General features: G+C 37.7%; 1 protein-coding gene across 1 annotated transcript; it reads left to right on the forward strand.

Moving 5' to 3' along the window:
* The first annotated feature begins 1,559 nt into the window (after nt 1-1,559).
* Nucleotides 1,560-25,146, forward strand: LOC117426897 (signal transducer and activator of transcription 4-like). Its single transcript, XM_034045077.3, has 24 exons — nt 1,560-1,658; nt 3,672-3,800; nt 5,429-5,564; nt 13,444-13,542; nt 13,905-13,997; nt 14,297-14,375; nt 14,516-14,601; nt 15,134-15,285; nt 15,648-15,806; nt 16,142-16,234; nt 16,780-16,839; nt 18,142-18,162; nt 19,380-19,473; nt 19,567-19,611; nt 20,070-20,153; nt 20,591-20,689; nt 21,419-21,554; nt 22,000-22,052; nt 22,545-22,639; nt 23,107-23,243; nt 23,582-23,773; nt 24,042-24,084; nt 24,176-24,284; nt 24,763-25,146. The coding sequence occupies exons 2-24, from the start codon at nt 3,673-3,675 to the stop codon at nt 24,784-24,786; spliced, it is 2,217 nt and encodes a 738-aa protein (XP_033900968.1). The 5' UTR covers nt 1,560-1,658; nt 3,672; the 3' UTR covers nt 24,787-25,146.
* The last annotated feature ends 1,239 nt before the right edge of the window (nt 25,147-26,385 follow it).

The following is a 26,385-nucleotide window of genomic DNA, read 5'->3' on the forward strand; positions in this document are numbered from 1 at the left end:
GAGCAGTATGGAATTATTTTTTTAACATGAACGTATAAATCCTGGTATTGAGAAGAAAGGCAGTTCCTGCAAGAAAGTTGTCAGCAAGAACTGCCAGACTCTATACAGCAAGGATAGTTAACGTGTTTTCAGGGTATACTGGCGCAGCAAAAGCACCATTTCACTTATAATTTGTAGTTCCCAACACTCTTAGGTGAAATGTAAAAAAAAAAAAATCAATACCTGTGTCATCCAGTAAGAGAAATAAATCGCCAATGTCACGGATGACCACTGAGACACTGGATTAAAGGGCCTGTGGTGGTCTTTGCAGAACCCACTCGAGCTGAACCTGACACAGACTTTGAAACCTGCTGGGAACGTGCGGATCTGCTGGACATGGACTGGATGATTTTAAAACGACATGTATTGATAACATGATATGTAATGTAACCAGAAGTAGTGCTTAATAATCTTTAGTCTGTAAGAAATATTGTGAAAATACTATGTATACTTTCCATGTAAAACCATATGGTAGAAACTACTACTGCCTGATACACTAGCTGGCTTCAAGCAGTCTCTTATCAAGATAGGCACGGCTCCCAGAATTGAGTGCAAAATCTTCTGGTGAGAGGCGCAATCTACCAATCCAATATTAAAAGCATTTTAATAAACCGAAGGAGCACTGAAGTCGCTCTGATTCGTAAAAACTTCAAAATAAATGAGTCTGTTTGATTCCCTTGATTAAACGAAGGTTGTATGGACACGCTGCTCGTCCAGTACTCGAACATAAACCACAAGGAGTTTTAAACATCTCTGTCCTCCTCAACGTCTCCCCTGAGTTTAAGAGTTTGTGCAGGGCAGACATATGAATAAAAAGAGCACGTGAAAAGTTAAAACGTGACACCAAAGTATAATAAAATGGCCTTCTCCTCCTTTTTATCCCAACGGTTTTTTTTGTTGTTTTGTTTTTGTGCAGATTTTTACAGACCCCAGGCACTTTTATCCACGCATATGTATATTACAGGACATCTGAGTTTAATGACGCTTTGTCAACATGCAAATATACTCGGGAACGCATTTACCGTGACTATTGTATCATTTATATTAAACGATTTACTGATATTTTAATAGTGCATCTATTTGATGGACTGCACGCTCGCATATAGTAATTGACAAACAATAATAATAATGTAAAAATAACATGTCTTAGTAAATCAATAAAAAATGTTTTTGGTTGACTGTAAGAATTTATATTAGTTCTCAAATTCCACAGAATATTAAGACATGTTAAAACAAAAATGCGGTGAAATGTATTAACTAAACTATGTCACAACGAATAATGTGGGTCAAAAACAAGTTTTTTTATAGGGCAGGCGTTGAGCACGTGCTGTAAATGCAGAAATGTAAATTAATGTTATTGTGGATGACACTGACATAAATGAAACTTGCCTTTCACAGCCAAAGTCGTCATGCTTTTTTTTTTTTTTTTTTTTTTTTTTTGTTTGCGGCGGGGGTAGTCTAAAGAACTGTTACATTATTTTCTGCGAGGGGGCGTGCACTTTCCAGCGAAAACAAATGAGCTGTTCAAGAGAAAAAAGTAGAAACAGGTTTACTTAGTTATAGGAACGAGTTTAATCCACGGGGCTTCCCGAATCCAGGGGTTACTAAAAAGACACCAGGTGAGTGCAGATTTTACACTATAGCCATGTGATTATTATTATTATTATTATTATTATTATTATTATTATTATTATTATTATATTACTTTAAGATGCTGTGGGTATTCATTTTGGTACCGTACTATTTAATAGTATGAATATTATTGTCGAAATGTAATTGAAAACAATAATGCAAGCTATAGTGATCTGTAGATGTCCAAACACTAATAAAATATGTTGTATTTGTCGATAATAATCAGTAAATTGTGTTTTGGTAACTTGGTGGTAAGCAGCCAGACAACATGTACCTACCAAGCACCGGTGTAGTGTAATGTCGGCAGTGGTACTTCGTCAGATTGTGGTACATGTGCAATCAATTTGTATCGGACTTTTCCTATACAAATTCACTAAAAAATCAATTTTTCACAGTAGCATCTTGGAAATGGTGTCCTTTTTTTCAGGACACACTGTGGAACACTGTAAAGTACTTCAGAAACCATACAGACTTTTCGCTTTTTTTAAACACAGTATTTCGGGTTTTTTAATGTAAAGTATTTTATTATTATTATTATTATTATTATTATTATTATTATTATTATTATGTATTCTGCTTAGAGACATATGGATAAAAACGTGTTATTGTATGACCCGAAGGACGTTACAATACTCCCTGGATGTTTTGGGCAAATTACAAGACATTGTTTAACCTGAGTGATTGCAATTGCATCATACACCTTCATTCTCAGGGTCTTTATAATGTTTACAAAAATATTGTATATGGCTTTTCAGATTGTGCAGGAGATTAGAAAAAACTCTCCATGTAAAATTACTAAATTAACTCCTGTGCAGATTAATGTTAATTAGAACCCAGCTAGATCCTTAGAGATATATCCCTAGAGTTATAAAAATGGTGTTTACATATTGAAGATTGTTGTTACCTTAGAATCCTACAGTATGTCAGATATATCAGTAATATGCAGCCATATCATATGCCTGTAATAAATTGTTTGTGTTTGTTAATATTTGCTTATGTGGGCCATGATTCTTCATAATCCTTAATCTGTTTTTAATAAGTATTTCTGGCAAAACACATGACTATCAAGAAAAAGTTTTATTACAGTCAAAACCTCACCCTGTTTTGGTAAAGTTGTCAGTCTTAAGAGTTTTGCCTCCCACCAGCTGGTCTTTTTAATGTATTTATTTTGAACATATTTTTCTGCCAGTTATTAATGAAACTGTTAAACTGGTAAAGTTATACTGTAGCATTTCATCTTAAGTTTACACTCATTTAGTCTAGTTCAAAATGTCCTTCTGGTTGTTTACATTTTCAGTATGGAACGATGTCAGTTTCATGTCAGTGGGCTTTGAGAAATTAAGATGTAAGAACATAAGAAAGTTTACAAACGAGGGGAGGCCATTCGGCCCATCTTGCTAGTTTGGTTGTTCGTAGCTTATTGATCCCAGAATCTCATCAAGCAGCTTCTTGAAGGATCCCAGGGTGTCAGCTTCAACAACATTACTGGGGAGTTGGTTCCAGACCCTCACAATTCTCTGTGTAAAAAAGTGCCTCCTATTTTCTGTTCTGAATACCCCTTTATCTAATCTCCATTTGTGACCCCTGGTCCTTGTTTCTTTTTTCAAGTTTGAAAAGTCCCCTGGGTCGACATTGGCAATACCTTTTAGAATATTGAATGCTTGAATCAGATGTAGAAAGTTATAGACTGTTGGAGTTACACCTTAAAAGTCTATATTCAAATTATAATCAATTATGAGAAAAGCAGAACATGTTTAGTTGGTTATATATAGGATTTATTTTGTATTAGTTTTGAAAATGTATTTTCTATGAGTAAATAACAGACAACACAGTGTAGATTATTTTGGCAATGCAGTAGATCATTATACAAGGGCCAACATTTTATTTTAAAGATGTCAGCTAATTCATTGCTACAGTTGGAAACATAATTTCATAAGTCTCAATCAATTTTCAGGTCAGATTTTTGGTGTAACTGATTTTTATTAAGTTTTTTTCCACAGCATGACTCAATGGAAACAAGTCCAGCACTTAGAAATTAAGTTTTTGGAGCAGGTGGACCATTTTTATGATGACAACTTCCCCATGGAAATTCGACAGTTTCTAGCAGACTGGATTGAAAATCAGGACTGGTATGAGTAGTTGGTTGTTTTGTATTTTTAGATTGACCTTTAAGGTTTGCACTGTGGAAAACCATGCTTTATCTGGTTCCTATAATAACTTTTTGCAGGCAGCCTAAGTCTTACCAGCATGTCTGTGTATGCTGGCATACACATTGTCACTGTGAGAACATGGTGTTTCTCCATAAAATGTGTTTTCTGAAAGACACTTGGCCAGTCAGCTCATATTGGAAAACCTGTCAAAACACAGACATCCTGGGAGATGTAGTGACCAAATTATTAGCACCGAAATTATTGGACCATTACTGTGGTTCATAGTAAAATTAAGAACAAACGTCCCATCCAGTCATTCAGTATTGGCTGTAATATTTGGAGGACCACCTTACTTATGAGGCAGCTTCATAATTTGCATATATTTGAAAAGGAGACAGTGTATATATGTATATACACACATAAACATTATTATTATTATTATTTATTTCTTAGCAGACGCCCTTGTCCAGGGCGACTTACAATTGTTACAAGATATCACATTATTTTTACATACAATTACATTATTTTTTCACATTATTTTTACATACAATTACCCATTTATGCAGCTGTGTTTTTACTGGAGCAATCTAGGTAAAGTACCTTGCTCAAGGGTACAGCAGCAGTGTCCCCACTTGGGATTGAGCCCACGACCCTCCGGTCCAGAGTCCAGAGCCCTAACCACTACTCCACACTGCTGCCCACACACACATATATATATATACACTGAAGCAGTTTTTGCTTTTAGTTATCTGTCCCAAGTTTACAGTAACTAGACACTACTTTCTTTCTTTCTTTTTTTTCTTTCTTTCTTTCTTTCTTTCTTTCTTAATATTTGGATACCCAGGCACATTTTTAAAAGCAAAATGTTTTGTTTTGTACCTGTTTATGCTGTTTGTAATTATATGTAAGCAACGTATGAATGTGCCCCCATCTCTTTCTGTGATCTTCCCTGAACTCCCCTGAAAATGGGATGATCCATCTCAATGGGCTTCTTCCTGGTTAAAATCAAGTTAAGCTTACATCAGCGTCACTACAGGGATCTTACCTCTGCTTTTCCTGACACGGTAGGCGGAGACTGCTGGGAAAAGATCACCCACACCAGAATCATCAGCAAGGCCCACACCCGAAACAGAAGCAAATCTAAAATGCTAAATAGATCGCCCACTTAAAAAAAAAAAAAAAAATACAGGGAAAAAAAAATCTCTAATAGTGAAACAGAAAAAGCAGACAGGCAGAGTCAAATATAACTGAGGAAAATAAAATAAAAAAGTCACAGTTAACCGTAAGTTACCCTCACATATCCATAAATACAAATGTAAACAGTGGGAGGACAACAGTAGTACACACCACAAGGAATTCCAGAAATTCATTTAAGTGCCCTGTCTTGCTGTAGTGCAGCTTGTTTCTTTCAGGTGACACTCAGTACAATTATGCTAATAAATAAAACATCTGAGTAGAACTACTAAAATAAATGAGTAAAATCCTTGAGGAAGACTTTAAAGACTTTTGTTTTATGGTGGGGGGAAAACAATTGTGACGTCTGTGATGTTAAATGAACATATTTATTATTTTCATGTGTACATGGGAATATATGTATTTTTAAACAGGGATGCTGCTTCAAACAGTGAGTCAATGGCCACAGTCCTCTTTCACAATCTACTGTCACAGCTGGAAGAGCAGTGTTCCCAGGAGAAGATGTTTCTCCAGAGACACAACCTGAAAAGAATCAAACAGCAGATTGAAGTAAGTCTCTCCACCCTGTCTTATTAAACAATGTACACTACTACCGACCTCTGACTCACATCAGATAGGATCATCTGATGTAAGGGCAGGGCCAGTCACTCCTTAATTATATACACTATAGAAGCAGAATACAATTTCAAACAAAACGCATTCCTCTAAAATGATATACAGCAGACACATGTTTTGAAAAGTTTTCTTCAGTGTCTTCAGATTAAATGATGTTGTTTGTGTGGTGGAAGGGTTTTTTGTTAAAGGGGCTGTAATGTATACCCATTTTAAAAGAGTAACATAGTAAACGCATAGCAAAGTGTAATAAAGCATAGTGAAATCATGGTACAACATAGGTAAGCATTATAAAGCCCAGAGAGGTATGGTAAAGCATATTTAAAAAATAGCAAATCATGGTAAACTATGGCAAAGGCAAAGTATAACCATGGGTAAAAATGGGAAAACTGCAAAATTACCATACAAATTTACAATGGTAAACTTTTACAAGGGACATGAAGAGTATTGTTCATATGGTTCCATTTAATGAAAAATAGAAAAGATATATAAGGAAGGGTTGAAGGTTGAATGGGCTTGTGATAGTGGCTAAAGCAGGGCTTCCCAACCCTGGTCCTGGGGACCCCATGTTTCTTCTGGTTTTCATTCCAAATGAGCTCTCAGTTACTTAACTAAACCCTTAATTGAACTAATACTATGCTTAATTAGACATTTTTAATTGTTAACAGCTCCTAAAAGTTGCAGTTCAAATGTTTCCTTAAGTAAAACAAGTTCAAGATTAGAGCTGAAACAGCAGGCTGGGATTTTCAGCAGACTGCAGCTGTTTTTATTCCATATTACAAACACAGTGTTATGCGACAATGCGATGCAAGGAGACGCTTTTATTTCTGAGCTTCCTATAAACAATTAAAAAGCCCATGCTGTGCACTTAGCAACTGAGTATGAAGGTTATACCAGACTAAAGTGTCACATATTTTACAAAATGATAACAACAAGAAAACATTTAGCAGACTGCAGATTGTGGAAATGCTTTGTTTAAAGCCAGTCAATCTAATTTATGTAACGTCTGCAGTTTTAAACATTCTCTGGCTTGAGAATTACAGTGCTTCTTCAGAGGTTTTTCTAAATTCTGATTATGTTTGATGAATGTTTTACTTTTATAGCAATAGGGAAAATGTTATCAAATGATAAACAAACTTAAAAAACAGTGATTACGAGACTCTGAATTGGTTTCCAGTTATGTAACTTACAGTTTTTCTTTTATTGCCCCACATTTTCTTTCATATGCCTCTCTAATGCTGGAGAAAAAGTTTTCTAAGAAATCTGCCTCACTGTAATAGCCAAAACCACCTTTTTGATATTTCACTTGATGAGGTATCTGTGACTCATTAGTTTGTTGAAGAAAGAACAAAATGAATTACTGTGTGACGCACATTCATCCTAGATATATTCTTAAGAATTATTTCCGTACCTGAGAGAGCAATAAATATTGACTTCCACAACAGGACCTTTTTCAGTTATTTTCTTTTGCTTTTTCAGTTATTTTCTTTTGCTTCTGAAAACTTGCAGGGCACTGTTGATAGAGGCAGTTATCAGTTCTTAGTTTCTTTCTAGTTTTAAAATATTATCAGTGAATATTTTACTACTTTAAGGATCTGTGTTCTCATTTTCGTATTGCCACCATTTATATCAATCAATCAATCAATCAATTAATCAATCAATCAATTTTATTTTTATATAGTGCTTGTAGAACATCTCAAAGATGCAATAGCAATTGTTAATAAAATTACATCAAGTACATAAAAAAAAGAAAAACGGATAGAGCGGATCTCTTTTAAAACTTCTGTATGCATTTTTTAGAGAGTCAGTTTTTATAAATACAAATCTCGTAGAATTGTTGCTCACAAGTTAAAGCTTTGTGACTAGGGCTTATTGATTAAAGGCTTAAAAAGCTCCCATCTTGAAAGTTGATGGATTAGTTTGACTTTTGAGAATCATGTCTTGTTTTTTAAAGAATTCTATAGTACCAAACTGTTTGAGAGGATGGAAAAGTGTGGTTTCAAACATCCTGTTCAAATGAAAGGTACAAAGTGTGACAGAAACATTTTTGCACAACAGAGGGTACAGGCCTGTGTTTTTCTTTTTTTTTTCTGTGAAACCACTTTAATGATATGATACCATGTTGTCATTATGCTTTACTTCACTGAGCTTTTACTATGGGAAACTTTTATATAGGTTATACTATACATTTTGACCACATGCACTGTATGTTCCCACTTGAGGATAATAAAGTTCCTTCAGTAACTGAATGCTATTTACCACGTCTGGATTCTAAAGGATTGCCCCTGTGTATCATAACCTACCACACAATGCTTACATTTAAGCAAGGCCCTCTTCATTATGCACATGCATTCATTTATAAAGACACAAGAATTGGTGGCCCCAGCTAAAATAAATCATGTGACACTCTCACAGTTCACTTGCTATATTATTGTGATTATTTATTTATTCATGCATGAATATAAAGGTTTGGCATGGGGGGGGGGGGGGGGGGGGCGTTGAGTGTGTAGTTTTCCAACAGGACACAGGCACTTGGCAGCTCTGACTGTTGATCGCTTTATTGAAACTCTTTTCATCTTCAGTATAGTGCTGACTTTAATTTCAAAGTAAACATGTTGGCATCTAAACAGCAGCAAATTTCAGTGCTGCCGCCCTTTAATTCTAAATGTGTCGGGCTTGCTTAATACCACCGTCCTAAAATGTATAAACCAGATTTCTCAAACCTCATTGCAATGTAGTTTTACTGTTGTAATGTTATACGTGGGTGTAAAAATCATTGCCGGGGAAAAGGCCCATATAGAGTTAAAGAGTGGCAGTATTTAGAGTTGTCAATGTTTAGATCATTAAAATAGACCCCATAATGTATGTAAAACGTTTTCAATGTTACTGGGAGTGAAATAAAACATGTACCTGGTACAAGGTATGGGAGATGAATTAAGAAAGAATGTGGCTGGGGGCTCCTGAGTAGCGCATCCGGTAAAGGCACTCCACATGGAGTGCAGGATGTGCCCTATAGCCTGGACGTCGCCAGTTCGAGTCCAAGCTATTTAATTGCCGACCGTGGATGGGAGCTCCCAGGGGGCGGCGCACAATTGGCCGAGCACTGCCCGGGACAGGGGAGGGTTTAGGTCGGCCAGGGTGTCCTCGGCTCACAGCGATCCCTGTAGTCTGGCCGGGCGCCTGCGGGCTTGCCTGTAAGCTGCCCGGAGCTGCGTTGTCCTCCGACGCTGTAGCTCTGCATGGTGAGTCTGCAGTGTGAAAAGAAGCGGTCAGCTGACGGCACACGCTTCGGGGGGCAGCGTGTGTTCATCTTCACTGCTCCCGAGTCAGCGCAGGGGTGGTAGCGGTGACCCGAGCTTAAATAATAATTGCATATTCGAAATTGGGAGAAAATAATAAAAAATAATTGGTGACTACTAAATTTAAAAAAAAAAGAAAGAATGTGGCTGTATTTTTTTGTATTCATTTTCAACAAAGCAAAAATAGCAGCCTCATGTGCAACAGGAAGTGGTGTTTGTGGCTCAATTGGGGGGGCACTCAACCCTGGTTCGATGTTTGGGATAAACACTTTTTTTCAATTTCCAGTATTGGCCAACTTCCACCTCTATCCTGACTAATTCACATGCCAGTCTATAATTCTCCAACACCTATGAATTTGCACAGGGCACCTCTCAAAACAAGACAACAAGATGTTATCTTTCACTTTATGTTAAAACATCTTCAATAGCTAACACCTTAGTTAGTGGGGTCATTGTGTTACAATATTTGCCATCACTGTAGTTTAATATATGGTTTACATTTATTTCACTGAAAAAATATTAATATGTTAAGATTGTTTAACTGTTCTGTGTGCTTTGTGTCCTTTTTGGGAAATGTGACCTATTGGTTACCATAGATGTGATTAAGGTTCAGCATACTACAAGCAAAGACAAAGGCATTTGGGAGTAGAACTTGATATGAAACATGCAAAGCCCTAGTAGACATAAAAGTGATAAGGCATTAGCCCAGTGTGTTTGTGTTGTTACTGTAGAAAGCTGAAAAGCACAGAACTTTCTGAGCTTCCTGTCATGTGCAGTCTGTGGTTGTTTATCCCCCCCCCCCCCCCCCCCCCCGTTCATATGGTTAATACGAGTCACCTGACATTTTTTAGGTGAAAGCTGTTTGTATATTTATTTCCATTAAAGAAGGAACGTTCTCCCACGTGTTAACCAGGAACACATTGAACTGAAGCTGTGGGGAAATCCCTTCCACTATGTGGGTTGCAGCTGGAGGTTCTTTCATAATTTTTTTTTTTTTTTTGTATTTGTCCTGCAATCCAAACAACCTCATCTGGGTAATTCAGACTAATGCTGATTGTATTTGATTAAGCTAATCTGCATAATGAACAACATTAACAGAACATTTACAGCTTAAAACTACAAATGCATTTTGAACTGTGGTGTGTGATTTGATCAGCATTATTTAAATTATGGCTGGTTTTTAACCTCCTACTTAAATCCCAATGTTAAGCTCATTATCTGACATTTTAAGGTTTATGTAACTGCTCCCATTTTCCGTGGGTACATTTGCATATGAGACGTCAGACGTACCGTTACAAAATTCCATTAACTCGTCAAGCGCAACTTAACATACAAAGTATGTTTCCCAAAACAAATGTCGTTACAAGCTGATTTTAAACTGCTTTACAATATGTGACGTTTAATACTGAATTTATTAAATTGAGTGACTTAAGCTATATTTTTAATACTTCTCTAACAACAAAATAGAAACTACTAGCTTGATTACTTGCTTTGTAGTGAGGTCTGAAGTTTTCAAACTGCAATGGCTGGTAAACTGTTGTGCTATCTTGTGTTTTTATGTTAGCCTTAGGGTGAAATTCAGGGGGTGGTAGCTGGGCAGCTTAATTAATTAATGTCAATCATCGTTAACCTCCTATTTAAACCCCAATATCACACTCCTCTGTCTAGTGTTTTGCTTTCTAGCATACGCTGCGACCCGTTCTCTGTGCAGCTCCAATTCAGATCAGGAAACCTCCCTGCCGGATTATCCTCAACAATATCTCATTAATTTCTCAGATGGAAACTCAGTACCGTCTACTTCTAATGCAGACTTCTCCCAGCAACCAGACCCGCTGCCCCGGCATTACGGACATCCAAACGCCCCCGCCAGCAGGCTCAGCCTCCGGAGCAGCTATTTTATAAGGATTGGCCACTCGCCTAACTTTAAAAAATCCTGCACGACAACAATACAACATCCTGGCTGGAAGCGATAGTATGGCGTTGTTCAATATTTATTGTACCTTTATATCTGCTACACAACGCTGCCTGCTTCTCAAGCGCACTTCCGCAAACTTGCTCGCCTAGAGCTCCAGGACAGGCCGGCAGCACCGCCCTCCACTCCAGTCATGGTCACCATTTCCTCCCAGCATTTTCAGCGGTTTGCGAGCCAATGCCTGCAGACTCTGCGCATTCACAGCCCATTCTACCTCCCTCTGTCAAAAATACAATCATGATACAGCATCAGAGCATTTAGGATAAACATTCCAATCATGAGGGTTATTAATCACAATGATCAAATATTCTACCCTGCATCACTTTCTAAAGTCAACAGTTTTATTACATCTAGATAGCAGTATAACACCACAAGTTCTATATATTTTAGCGGGTCCTCTTCCACTACGAAAGTCATGTATTTTCAAATCAGGATCAATTTTACTTCAGAAGTTAATATTTCAGTCGATGTGAGCCACCTGTCAGATATGGAAACCACGTCCTACGATTATCAACGTTTCAGTCAAGGCGCCCTCCTACCCCGCAGTGGACAATCCACTCATAGACTGCTCCTGATCAAATCAATAGGTTTTGCAGCAGCCTCAGAGCAATGCATTCTTCCTCCTCTCAGGTTCTGCAGTGGCCTTAGATCTATGCATTGTTCATCAATGCCTGAAGGCAGCCCCATCTTTGGCTCCATCTAAACTGTCTTAACACTCAAAGATCAATATCCACCGCATTCAGCAGATCTCTGCTCTCTACAGCAGGCCACCGCACACTACCGATGGCAGACCACCATTCACTATTACAGATCACCGCTTCAGCAGATCTCTGCTCTCTACAGCAGACCACTGCACACTACTGACAGCACTCCATCGTTTACTTCCTCAGATCTCTGCACTGTTCAGCAGATCCCGCCCTCTACTGTTGATCGCTCCTCACTACAGCAGATCTGCTCACTGTTGCAGCAGGCAAAAGTTGCTTTAGTTTACCATTTAAATCTGCAACTGCCCTCCTCCAGAGCTTCCAACGCTCCAGCTTTTCTCCAATACTCAGATTGTGGCAGCCATTTCCTCTTGACTTCCTCAGCAATCTAGTCATATGTCCGCTCATCCTTTCAAATACTACAAGCATTAATACATGGTGAAAGATGTGGTATGAGACTGGAAATCTGTCTTGATTATGAGTTAAGGAGTTCCACTATTAGGAGAATGATTGGAGTTGTGAAACCCAAATCTCTGAATGTGAGTTCACCTTTTCCATTCCAAGCAGTTATAGTAGCAAACCGCTGATCGAGTCCGTATTAACTAACACATAGGATGGTCTCAACACTCTCGTCTCCAGAACCGGCCTTTCTCCCCAATCTTATACCCCCCCCCCCCCCCCATTAATTTGGGATCGGAGCAAATTTTTCCTCTCCACTGAGTGGCAGGTAATCGCATAATCATACCACACTAACACTATTTTAACCTCTCCAGTTTGCCTCGTATGTCCCTTCCTTTCCCATCTTTTCCAGCTGTTCCTTTTATGTTATGCACTGGCGGGACTCTATTGTTTGTCTCACAGTGAGGGTTTCTGCAAGGAGACGGGGGTCCATCCTTTGGGGGGTAAGCGCAGATCCACTCCCCCAACCTCAGGTCAGCCACGCTACCTTGTCCTCGCACTAGGGGGGTTCTCATCGAGTGAGTCAGAGGGGACCCCCGGCCACACTATCCTTGCACAGCTCATGCACCTATTCTACCTCACCACATGAGTCACTGTCCTTCCTTCGCTCAGGATGTGGCTCACTTTACGCTGTCAGTGCCCAAGTCCAAGACAAAGCCATCTCTGTTGCAGGTTCCCTGCGGGATGCCTTCCCGCTCCCGGCTTCAGAGGCCTGTGCCTCACCTCTTGTAAGGGCAGCACCAGACCAGTCAGCGAACCCTTTACTATCGCCCCTTTCAGTCCTAAGCTGTTGCACTATTCCTATCACCCCGAGAGGCACCTCTGCTGTGCAGAGCCCTTTTATATGTTTTTCAGATCCTCAGGAACGTGACCTTCGACCAAGCTCTGTCCTCACGCAAAGGAGAGCTCATCGGTCCTAATTTCAAGCCCGGGCCTCTCTAAGCCCACACCTAATTCCGAGCTACGGGCTCGTCACTCTATCCTTAGCCAAACGTCCTCCGGTCGATACTGTCTTATAATAGCTTGTTTCTGCTTTCTCTGCTCTATCCTTACAGTCCCAGCGGAGACCCCATGAAATGACAAACTGTATAAATTAGGCTTCATTTTGCTGATGAGGTCTTTCTCATTCCAAACTTCTCAAAGGGCAGGTTTATGTATCAAACAATGTTTAGATGTTAACACTACAATGAATAACATATACAGTTCATCTTAGATACAACTTTAATAGTTAAAGAGATACATCTCTTTCTGTTGGAACAACCTGTCTATACATAGCATAAAACTTAATATTTACTGTAAGAATAGAAACCCTGCAAATAAGGGAATTTTTATTGACTTAAGTCAGGTGTTTTGCTATGAAAACTTGTGTTATTTTTTTCCAGGTGAAATATAGAGCAAATCCTTTGCACATGGCAGGAGTTATATCAAACTGCCTTAGAGAGGAGAGGAGAATAATCGCTACTTCAAGTATGTTGGAACAGGTACTGTATTGACATCACTATTTACAGAATTAAAAAGGACAGGTTAAAGATTATATTTACCTTTACAGGTGAAGCTGTTGTGTGTTTCAGTTTGGGTCTCTGCTTTTAAAATGATGAATTAAACATGACAGAAACTTCCTGCACTGCCTTGACCCACAACCACACTCAGATCACTACCTTGAAGTGAGGGTTTTCACAAAACTCCACACAGAGGCATCACGTAGTTACGTTTGTGCATGGCATTTGATAGACCCCAGTCTGTGTCTATGCCTAGTAAGAGAAACACAAATTACATTATGATGAAACATTTCACAGGTGTAACAAAAAAACAAACACACCTTCTTTACTTGACTCTGTTTCAGGGACCACTGGAGACATCTATGCAGAACTCGGTTGTTTTTGAAAGACAAAGAAATTTGGAAAACAGAGTAGCTGTGATAAGGAGCAGTGTGCTGGTAAGCTGTACTATTATTATGGCTTCCGGTAGACTTTTGCGATAAACAAAATATCTAAATTATGTTCATATAGGTTTTTTTTTTTTTTTTTTTTTAATTATGTCTCAGGCCAAAAATTGTAGGTGATGCAAAACTTTTGGCCATAGCTGTACATCCTACCAGAATTGCATCCTTATTATATATACAGTTGGGTGTACATTGTTTCTTAGATTAAGCAGCAATTTAGCATTCAAAGATTTGAAGAACACATAAAAGATCATATAATGAGTTTGAGCCCTTTTCTCTCACCTATAAAACAGATAATCGAACAAGGTGTGAAATATTTAGAAGACATGCAGGATGAGTTTGATTTCAGATTCAAAACACTACAATCCAGAGGTGAGTTTTATTGGTTTATTACATTACTGGTACTATTCTTACTCTTTAATAATGTAGTCAGTCTGTATTTTGATATTAAAACATTCGCTTTAGTTAAATGTTGTGACTGTTGTGTTTTGTCATTTTATTGCCTTTGTCAGACCCAGCTGAAAGGAACAATGACCATGTGAGGCAGGAGGTTGTCAGACTGCAGGATATGCTGAACACACTGGACTACAAGAGGAAGGTAAGAATGGAGCACAGGAAACACGTTTTTGCTTTTCTCTTTTTTTCCAACAGAACTACATTTTGTGCTCAGCAATAATACAACTTGTAAAGGTTTCCAGCGGATTACGATTGTAAAAACATGGCAAATTGAAAGCTTGGTAAAGCACAGGAACACGTAGGAGTATGATGAAGCATGTCTTGAAAAATAAACTTGGTTAACTGTGATAAAGCAGGTTAAAGGCATGAGAAGAGAGCATTGTAAACTGCAAAATCACTGTGTAAACCTGCCATGGAAAATGTTTGAAGGGATAACACAGAAGGAAGCTGGCTTGGTCGTGGGATTGGAGGACGCCCACTGAATCTTCAGGTCTCCTGAGCCATGTGGGGAATTGCTGCGGTGAGGAGAAAAGCGATTGGGCATTCCAAATTGGGAGAAAATTAGTGGGAAATTATAATTGGACACACTAAATTTAAAAAAAGAAAGAAAAAAAAGAATAGATGTCAGATGTCCTTATCCAGTATCTTAGCCAATGTGTCCAATTTCTCTTTAGGAAACGCTTGGTAAGATGACAGACCTCATAAAGGAAATCGAATCACTAATGAACACGCCGCTGAATGAGGAGCTAATGGACTGGAAGAGACGGCAGCAGATCACCTGCATTGGAGGGCCTCTTCTAACAGGGCTCGACCAGCTCCAGAACTGGTACGTGGCTGGCTTTTTATTCTTAATTTGCCAGTGGGTTCTAATAATAATGTCTTGTTTGTACAAATCATTTCTAGATTAACAATGACACTGGCCTTAACCAGACAGCCAGGGCTAAGGCACTGTGAGCTTCCCAACAAAGAACTGCCCCAAGCAAATTGTACAGAGGTTTTGTGAAACCCATGTATGTTACATATGAAGTAATCATTGTTGACCTTTACAAGCCCCCTTATTCCTAATAATCTGTATTTAAAATAATATGTGTAAGAACAATGTAAAGCCGTATTAATTAAGCCATATAACAGCATTGCATATTACAAACATCACAGACCACAGTTTATTTTTTTCCATCTTGCCAATAGGTTTACATTGACAGCACAGAGCTTATTTCAAGTCAGAAGACAGCTGGATAAGTTGGAAGAGCTTGTGATGAAAGTAACATATGATGGAGACCCTATTCCCTTAGAAAAACCTCAGCTGGAAGAAAGGGTCAAATTATTGACCTACCACCTCATTAAAAGGTATAGTAGCATAGATTCAAATGTGTGAAATATGAATGGCAGTGAATTTGTAATGGGTTCAACACTACACAGTATAGTATAGTATACTGTATGTCCAAACTGGCCTAACTGTGAATGAAAAATGAGGGAATGCTGTTTTACAGTTTTAATATTTAATTGTCGATCCTTTAATCCAAAAGGTGGCAACCATAAAATAAGCAATGCAGTAAAACATGTACTGCATATCGACATCAATATAAATAATCCTAACTATTACTATTAACCGTGAAATCTAATAATGTCCTAGTTGTCTTGTAAGTGAAGAGTAACAGTTGATTTGTTTCTTTCAACACTAGCTCCTTTGTGGTCGAAAGGCAACCTTGCATGCCAACCCATCTTCAGAGGCCACTTGTCATTAAAACTGGAGTGCTGTTCACCACCAAGCTCAGGTACAGTGAGCTGTTTCCTATCGTGTTTATGCAGATATTTGCTTGATGTGCATAATTTGTTAGGATGATTTGTGAAAATCAGCAGTGGTTCTCAAGTCAAGCACTGTTAACAGTCCAGGTTTTTGACTAAGACTTACTATAATATGTGTATGTTCATCCAATTATGATGAAACTTGGCATGTATATGCCTTAAAGGCTAGATCTTGGGAATAGCGTGTCCAGTTTTGATTAACCGACTGTATGCATGGACATTTGATATGATATGCTATTCTGTATGCTGTCAAAGTAGGTCATGGTATTCTTACATTTTTATGGTATTTACACCACATGTGTTATTGATATACCTTGTTTTAAGCCTTCTAGTACACCTTACAGCTCCTTGCACCTATGTGGTAATTCAGTTTAAATGAATGATTAAAGTAAATTGGGAGAAGGGCCTCAGAATTGGGAACATACCTGTAATCGTAGGGTGTTGTCAGAATGAAGAAACACAAGCAAGATAGCAGTTTAAAATACAAAACAATTCTTGCTTTGTTTCTGCACAGGTTGCTGGTTAAACTACCAGAAGTAAACTATCAGCTGAAGGTCAAGACAACATTTGACAAGTACGTTAAAGAATTAAAAGTTAAGGATACTGTGGAAAGGTGGTGGGTAATTCACTGACACAGGGGAGACAGAAAGGTGAACTTGAAACACCACACAGGGGCCCAGTTTTATTAATGGTGGGTGATTCCACGTTTTAGCCCGCAGAGGGCGCTGTTGACCGTGGTCTGCCTACCAACGATGGTAGACAGAACCACAGCGGTACAAAGTTCAAGTGCGGGTGCACTCACAGGTGCTAAACAAAAATAAACAAAAGGCGAAAGGAAAAAGGAAAATAAAACACAGTAATCAAACTACAAATAAAAGGTGCTGCACTCGGCAGCGTCACCCCGACCGTCGCTACCCGCACGGCCTGGGTCTCCGTCCTACACTCGCTGCTCCCTCAGCCTGCTGTAAAAATACTTATGGCGTCTGCCCAAGGTTTTCCCCACTTCCACTACTTTTCTTTTGGATTTCTTTCCCGGCCGTTTCTCAGTCCTGGACCAGAGCTTCCACACACTCAGCACGTATTAGAAGGGCAGACCTGAGGGAACAGCAGAATGTTATTTTATAGGACCAGCAATCCCCCCCAAGACCCGCCACTCAGAGAGAGGGAAAGCCCACACACCCTCTCTCCCACCTCTCTGTGTCATTGCCATGACCAACAGGCGGATATTGAACAGCTGCTGCCCTCTTCCTGCAGCACTATGAATACACCAGAAGAGTCAACACTGACTTCCCCCTGCTACAGATACATAATCACATGATCATGCATAAAGACAAATAGCTGGTTTCACAGACCCTGATTGGCACTAATCTTGCACTAGCTAATGTTACCTTAGCTAAGGTAGTCCAAGATTAATACTAACCGGTGGTTATGGAACCAGCTATAGCAAAAGCCTTCAGAAACAGGATGGTGTTTTTATCCTGTTAAAATACAAGTTGCGACATCAACTATAACATTCCTTTTGGATTATACGGACACAACAACATTCAACTGAAGGAAACAACATAAACATTACCAATGTAAACAAATACAAATAGAAATGTATGCAGCACACAGCCTGGATGATGTAACACTTACATTTAAAATGGCATGTCTTTGAAAACAACATCAAATCTTAATCTTCATTTTCTAGTCTTGTTTGAATAAATACAGAGTTCTGTAATGTAATTAATTGACATATTAATTCCCATAGGAAGATTAAATGTGCGTGTCTTCAGTCAGTTATATGAATTTTGGGTGTTATTTTTGAAGACTGTTGTATCTAGGTCAATTACTAATTAATTAATGTCTTTTAATGTTTTATTTTGTAATTTTTTAGGGATCTTCAGGCAGGCAGAGTGTAAGTATTCTTTTTAAATAGGCTTACTTTATTAAACCCTTATTGACAAAAGACAAAAAGATTATATTTAATCTTTAAATACAACTGTATTTTTCTTTTCTTTGAATGTTAATTCTGTAACACAAAACACAAGAGTCAAATCCATATTCCAAGAACAGGATTAACCTTTTGCACAAATGATTGATGATTCCTCAGTAAAACTAAAAAGGAACTACCTGAGAATTTAAAATTAAACAGCCTTTTCATTGTGATGGGATTGTCTTTGTATGAATCTGTTTTAGAGGCAAAATATGCAGATAAACTGAGAGGATGGGGTAATTTCAGCTGGGTTGGGTAATTCCAAATGAAGGCTCAAGAGTACAAAATGTAGTTCAGAAAATGTAAATTTAGCCACAGCATTCTTGCACTTGTTGATACTTGTTACCTGGTCTTCTGTGCATGGGTTATTTGTGTTTAAATTACAGCTCTGAAATTGTCCTTTTCTCCTTGTTCCCAAATGATACATTCGGAGTGCTCCCAAATTATAAGTGCTTATTTTGGAGCCATTATAATATGGCTACCGTGCCGTATTACGGTTGTGTGACTTTGTAGGTTTGTGCATGACAGACAGTACAGTTTTTCTTGTGTTTCTTCTCTACAGTTCCATTACGTTTCACTGCAACATTGTTTTAATATCTGGCCATGTCAAGTACTATTTTTTTCTGTTCCAAGTCTTCTTGGAAGCCTCAGCTCTAAATGTTTCAGATTCAAGATTCAAACAAACAACAAAACCAAAGGGCACGTTGGCCAAACAAATAATCAAACAAAAGTGTGCTAGTTTTAGCACTAGCACGATACTCAGCAGTTGTTTTTAAATGTGTTTTCTCTCTCCTCGCTCTCTCCGCTCCCCGTACTCTCCTCTGTACACTCCTCCCGCAGCACGGACAGCTGCAGGTTCTTATACTCTGGCCGAGGGGTTAACTAGCTGTTAATTATCTTATTACCCAGTCTGCACGAGTTTAGTAAGGATGCGTGACTGTCAGCTAGTTAAATAAATCAGTAGCTGATCAGCCACGCATCCTCACGAGATTTTTAAAATATAAAAACAATAACAAATACGCGGCGCTTTTATCCGCGCCGCAAACAATAATACAAATAATAATAAACAGTCACGTATAAATATAGGGGCGGGACACTCCGCCACAGAGCCTTTTTTGAGGTTTTTTTTTTTTTTTTAGGAGTCGTCAGTTTTTCATATTAGGAACAGCCACAAAACTGATGGACGTAGAAGAATTTTCCAACGGATGCTTGTCTGTGGAGTTCCGGCACCTGGTAATGTGATGTTTGTTTTATGAAATTTTGCTATGCTTGTTGTCAGTAAATGAATGTATTAAATGTACTTTTTTTAAAATTATATTTATTTAGCAACTCAAGGAACGCAAATACGTGAATGGCTCAAAGGGAAATGAGGTGAGAAAAAGCACTGAGTTTACCACTTATTTTCTTTATTAGTATATCAATATATACTATAAACCTCCCTTACGCATATTGCGCATTTTCAACTGCATCATGATTTAACTAAGGCACTCTCTATAATGTAGGTATACTGTGTTTATATTTCACTGTTTGAACATTTACAACAACATGGATCTGTGCAATATGTATATAATTCAAAGTCCATATTTAATACACATAGCAATGCTTTAGATGTAGATTATTCCAACTGGAGGTTATGTTGCAAAAACAAATTGCAGTAACATTGAGCTGAAGGCGAAACCATTACAATCTGGTTATAGTCAAGAAGTTATAAATTAGACTACATCTGCCACTCTTAGATTTACATGCATAAGCATAACCTTATACTGCATTTGAAGGCATTATTAGATACTGTACTTGATTGTGACTAATTAAGTTCAATATTCTCACAGGGCCCTCTATTCGTCACAGAAGAGCTTCATTCCATAAGTTTTGAGGCACAATTCTGTATACAGGGATTAACAATAGATTTAGAGGTATGGATTAGTATCTGATATATATGTATTTGTAACTAAATTCATAAAAAAAGGTAATGGGCTAAATTCCCAAAGCAATTTACTCCAGTTCGTCATTAGCACAATTGTATTTCAGAAAGGAGAAACACACCCTATACAGTTACCAAACCAGAAATGAAAAGACTACGATTTTTAATTCAGGGGCTTGCATTAAGTTTGAAGTTGTTTTCTGTTTGTTTTAGATGTTTAATTTAAGAGGTGGGGTGGAAGTGGGGGTTCCATTCAAAAACAAAATTTCATTGATGATGATTTGGAGTAAGTAGCTTTGAGAATCCAGCCCAGTGTGCTCTTCATCTACCTTTCATTAACGTCTCAAAGTCGACTGATCTATACATTTATGAAATGCATTTCTAGGTGTCATCCAGTAAATGTTAAACTGTAATCTTGTACTTTTTCAGACAAGCTCTTTGCCTGTTGTTGTTATTTCCAATGTAAGTCAGCTTCCTGGTGGCTGGGCTTCTGTTATTTGGTACAACCTATTGACAGACGACCCTAAGGTAGGATATTTTCTACAGTAAAATGCAAACCATTTCCCACCATAGAAACTACAACGCAGGGCCCTACTTTAGAGATTCAAACAGTGCTAGATATAAATAGTAACTGGATTTGTTTACAACAGGGAAAAAAGGGCACATTTTGGATTTACCTGAATTTATAGGAGGGTTTACAACAAACTTGTGTGTGCTCTGAAGTGGGTGTCAATGTATTTTAATTGAGGTTGGGCTATGCTAAAATGGAAGAGTTTAATTGAAGTGAAAAATAAAATACATTTCGGACATACTGTATAGTAAAATAACTTATTGTTAAGCACATAGAAAAGCTATAGCACAGTCTCGTAGAAAATCAAAATAGCACAGCACGGTAGGTAGTCTAATGATTCAGTTCAATGGCGTGAGGTGTGTGTGCTGCATATTTAACACATACCTTTTTTGTCTCCAATCTCCCACTCGCTATTGGAGTCTTCTTTTAAACGTTTTTCTTTTAGCACATATAACTCTGCCTAGTCTGTAAAGCTGTGGTGTAGGCAGCTCAGGTGGTTTAAAGTTGCGTTTCAAAGCATTAGAAGGATAACAGACTTCAATTAGTCTTTTTTTCTACACCATGCAGCAATGCATCAATATCCAGAATCTTGCCTTTGCATCACAATCATGAAATTCAGTACAGCCTGGAGTAAGAGAAAACATGTCTTTTCAAGTCTTCACATGTATACATTTCTTTCCCCACAGAACCTGTCTTTCTTCACCAGCCCTCCCCCTGCCACCTGGAGCCAGCTGTCTGAAGTACTGAGCTGGCAGTTTTCATCGTTTGTTGGACGAGGTCTCAATAATGAACAACTCGGCATGCTGGGAGAGAAACTCCTGGGTAGGAGCAAATAGAGTGATGTTGTTTTGATCATATAGTGTCCTTATATGTACGTGATGTTTGTTTTGTTCTTAGTTAATATTTTTTTTTTTACATCAAATACATAACCCCCAGTTGAATTCCCGGAGGTAGTAATGACAGTAAGTTACATTCTGTAAAAATATAAGACTGTAAAAACAAGAAGACAACTGTACCCATTGATGGTCACTTTGACATTTCTGACTACAGCCCTCTGTCCTCTCTTTATGAAAAATAAAATCCATCTTTTATTACCGATTATGTATCACTTTTTATACATTTTTTAGTTATTTTCTTAACAATTATAATGTAAGATGTCTAAGTGCTGTTTCTGTAAGAGAATACTAGACTGGAGGTCATCGCCATATCTTAGGGTACTGAAATATATTTCAAATGGATCAGTTGACTGTTATATTACATTTTCTAGGTCAACACATTTCCCGCAATGAGTGCCAGGTTCACTGGTCAAAGTTCTGTAAGGTAAGCTATAAAAAATGAATAGTACTTATTTATTTTTATTTATGTGAATATATAATCATTGGACTCTGATTCTGCTTTCCTATTATATAAAGGAGCACTAGTAATCAGCTGGGGTTTTTTTATTTGAAATGTTAAACGTGCAATGTATAATATGAATAAGATAAGACACTCCATATTTGGCATTATTAGTTGTTTTGAACTGCTTTTAAAAAAATAGGACCTAAAAAACATTTCTTACCCAACAAAGTATGTTTGTTCCTCTCTAAGAAGGCTACTTGTTGTCATGTAAAATGTGCTTTAATATGCGCAGACAACCAGAACAGCAATAGAATAACAGACAGCTGCAGCCACTGATGTGAAGGTAAACACTGAATATGCTAGCCTCAGACACAGCCTGTATTGTTTTTAGCCTTTAAAAATAAGCAGCAATAAAAAGCAGTGAAAGACAGCTATATTTGTTGAAGTTTAACTGACACACCTTTTCCAACGCAGGAGAACATACCTGGGAAGCCTTTCAGTTTCTGGCACTGGTTAGATTCAATATTGGAACTAATAAAGAAGTACCTCCTGCCTCTTTGGGTAGATGGGTAAGTATTGGTTTAAATGCAGTTTTTATCAACATTTTAGGTAGATAAATGTTTTTCTCTTACAATGTCCACCGTCAGGGTTTTCCCCCCAACTAGCAACAGTAAACATATATATATATATATATATATATATATATATATATATATATATATATATATATATATATATAATAAAAACATACATGTATAAAAGCCAATAACTGTACAGTCCCTACCTCAGATACAGCCTAAACCAACTTGGTTTCGGCTGAATCATGAGATTGAAACAATAATACATTGTCCCTCCTCATCCTGATTTGTAACACACGCCTGCCTGCCTCTTGTTCCATAAATGTTTTTTTTTTTTATTTGGACAGTAGTGTAAAATACTGCCGATCTTTTCGATCAGATACATAGTTTCATAACATACAAGTACTTTTAGTTGTTTTTGTAAATCAAAGCCCAATGCGAATGAACTGCCTCTTCAGATATATCATGGGGTTTGTGAGCAAGGAGACTGAGCGCGTCTTGCTGAAAGAGAAGGAGCCTGGGACCTTCCTGTTGAGATTCAGCGAGAGCCACTTAGGAGGAATCACCTTCACGTGGGTGGATCAGTCGGAGAACGGTAAGCTCATTTTTTTATTGTGTTCTGAGGAAGGGGATACATTTCATTTTGTGCTGAAGATGAGCATTAACTTAATAATTGTTGCTGTTTATTAATTCTTTGTAATCGGTGCAATGCAAGTTAGATGACAAAAACAAGCAACGAAAAATGTCTTGATGACATGGAATTATGTTGCTATTACTTTTGTTTCTGGAACAGGTACACATTTTATTGTATGTTTCTCTAGGTCAGGTTCCGTTGTGGGTAGTTCAGAGAGGAAGTGGCTTCATATTTACAGGGTTAACACTCCATTCTACACGTGTGAGTGACATTGACCTCTGACTTGTTCTGTGTTGTAGGAGAAGTGAAGTTTAATTCAGTGGAGCCTTACACCAAGAGTCGTCTGACTGCACTGCCTTTCGCTGACATTATCAGAGACTACAAAGTGATAGTTGATAGAAACGTTCCGGAGAACCCGCTAAAGTTACTCTACCCAGGCATCCCGAAAGATGATGCTTTTGGAAAACATTACAACAGTCAACCAAGTACAGGTAGGTTATTATTATTATTATTATTATTATTATTATTATTATTATTATTATTATTATTATTATTATTATTATTATTATTTTTGTCTACCATGTGCTATGATGGCCATTTCCAAATGAGTCACAACCCACAACCTGCTGAATCAAAATATACTGTGGTAAATACTAGGCATACAGTATGTGATGATTTTAGCACCAAGGTTAATTCTCAAAAAGACGGCTACCAACAACTGATGAATTATACTTTTGTACTTCTATTTTTTCTTTACAGAATCACAATATATTCCATCTGTTTTCATCCCGGTCTCCCAGTTGTAAGTAACTAAAACATTCTATTAACTAATTTATTAACAAAAAACCGTTGGGTCCTTTTAACATAACATTGTGCTTCTTGTATTGTTTTAGTACAAATCCTTCGACTGCCTCATTCTCCTCACTCGACCTTCTGCCCATGTCTCCCGGGATGTTCGATGAACTCACACAGAAACTCAGTCCTGTGGAAATCGAGACAGCTGTATGTCCTTCAGTTTTAACAAACAATAAGTTACACATATGCCAAATAATTACACTGTGGCCTAGGTCTAAATACATCATAACCATGTACATGTTTAAGCATCCTGTAAGGGGAGCTTATGTATTTATGGTTGTTATTATCACCATATTCTATTTGAGAGACTGACTTCATATTTTTTTTTATTTCTGGATCATACCAACCAAGCGCTTAGAGACTTGGTTTCATATTCAGTACAGCTGTGTTTTCTGTAATTCTATTGGTCAAGCTTCATAACCCATTCAGTAAAAAAATATCCTTTCAACAAGGACATTTATTTCGAACTTGGAACATACTTGTATTTACAATTTGGTAGGCCAAGTTATCATCACACAACCTGTCCAGAAATGCAGAATTTTTACAATTTGAAAAATTCTGTCTTCTGCCTCTAGGTGGTGCTTAATGCTAAACATATTTACTGTTTTGTTTTTTGTTTTTTCAGATGAGTTCTCCATATTCAGAGTAAATTTGACTATCTGAGGAAGTGAAGACAATCTCTTCAACCATATACACTTAAACCTTTTCTGGTATGAGCTCTGAAAACAAAAGATTAAAAAAATCTAACATCTCAGATCATGCCTGAAATTACTTAATACTTTTTTTCTTTGAGCAAATTAAAACAATGATACCTAGTGTGCACTTCCATTTAGTAGTGTACATTGCAGATCTCATCATGTTTGCCATTTTGAAAGAAGCGTGGTACCATACAAGACTATAGAAAGTTCTCAGTTTGCACTTAACACTTCCTCGGTAATTTCACCTCATTTGACAGCATGTGTCATTAGGGAAAACATTTTGTTGGTAATGATCTTAAAGAAGACATGGGGGCGGGGGGGGGGGGGGGGGGGGGTGATGAGGATTTGCAAGGCCATCTGAAAGTAAGGCATGCAAACTAAGCTTGTTTAAAGATACATATATATATATATATATATTGTGTTGGGGGGGGGGGGTGCTGTATTTCAAATGAGGTAATGGCTCAACATTAGTTCATAACAAATTATTGTGTTATCAATTGTGTTATTGTGTTATGGTCCTATCTGAAATGTCTAAATGATTAAATCCTAGTGTTTTTAAATGTTGTCATTGAACAAATATTGTATATTTAAGTATATGAATATTAAAATGCACCCTTCATGTACGGCTGGTAGATGCATTGTATTGTGTTTACGCATTCAAAGATTTTAAGCAAATTGTTAAAATGTCACCTAATGTAAAGTTTTACAGTATATTAGTCGCTTATATATACCGTATTACTTCAATTTGGCGCTGCAGCGTTTATTTTAAATTGATCAAAATGACTGCGGCCCTTAAGCGAGGGCGGTGAATATACGAGAGCAGCCTTTATTAATAATACTGCAATATTTTATTAAATGATTTAAGGCATTTTAGAAACGACGCCATGAGAGGCTCCGATCTGCAGCACTATACTCTTGTGTGTTTTGGGGGTTTCAATACAGTACATTTACTGACAGTTAACAAGATCCTATTAGGTGGGAGTTGGGAGGTCAGGGGAGTACTGTACCAGCGAATCAAGAGTGTGTATTGGTTGCTATGGGGCGGGACAAGAAGAGGAGAGAGAACAGTAGTTGAGTGTGATTATTATTATTATTATTATTAGTTTATTTAGCAGACGCCTTTATCCAAGGCGACTTACAGAGACTAGGGTGTGTGAACTATGCATCAGCTGCAGTCACTTACAATTATGTCTCACCCGAAAGACGGAGCACAAGGAGGTTAAGTGACTTGCTCAGGGTCACACAATGAGTCAGTGGCTGAGGTGGGATTTGAACCGGGGACCTCCTGGTGATGCAGTTGTTTTTCTTAACGAAAAATATTACCTCTGAATATCGGTTTGATTTCTGTTAAATCTCAAATATATCCTACTCGGTTATTTATTTATTTCTCACTGTAATTTACCTGCTTGTTTGTAATTTCTCTGTAAGAGAAACTGAAACTAAATCTTTTCATAGATAGTAAGCAATTTTTTATATATATATATAATTGTACAGGACTGAGTAAAATTCTAATTTAATAAAAAACAAAACAACTAAACCTCCTACAAGAA

Source organism: Acipenser ruthenus, chromosome 11, assembly GCF_902713425.1.
Source record: "Acipenser ruthenus chromosome 11, fAciRut3.2 maternal haplotype, whole genome shotgun sequence".
In the NCBI taxonomy this organism is placed as follows: domain Eukaryota; kingdom Metazoa; phylum Chordata; class Actinopteri; order Acipenseriformes; family Acipenseridae; genus Acipenser; species Acipenser ruthenus.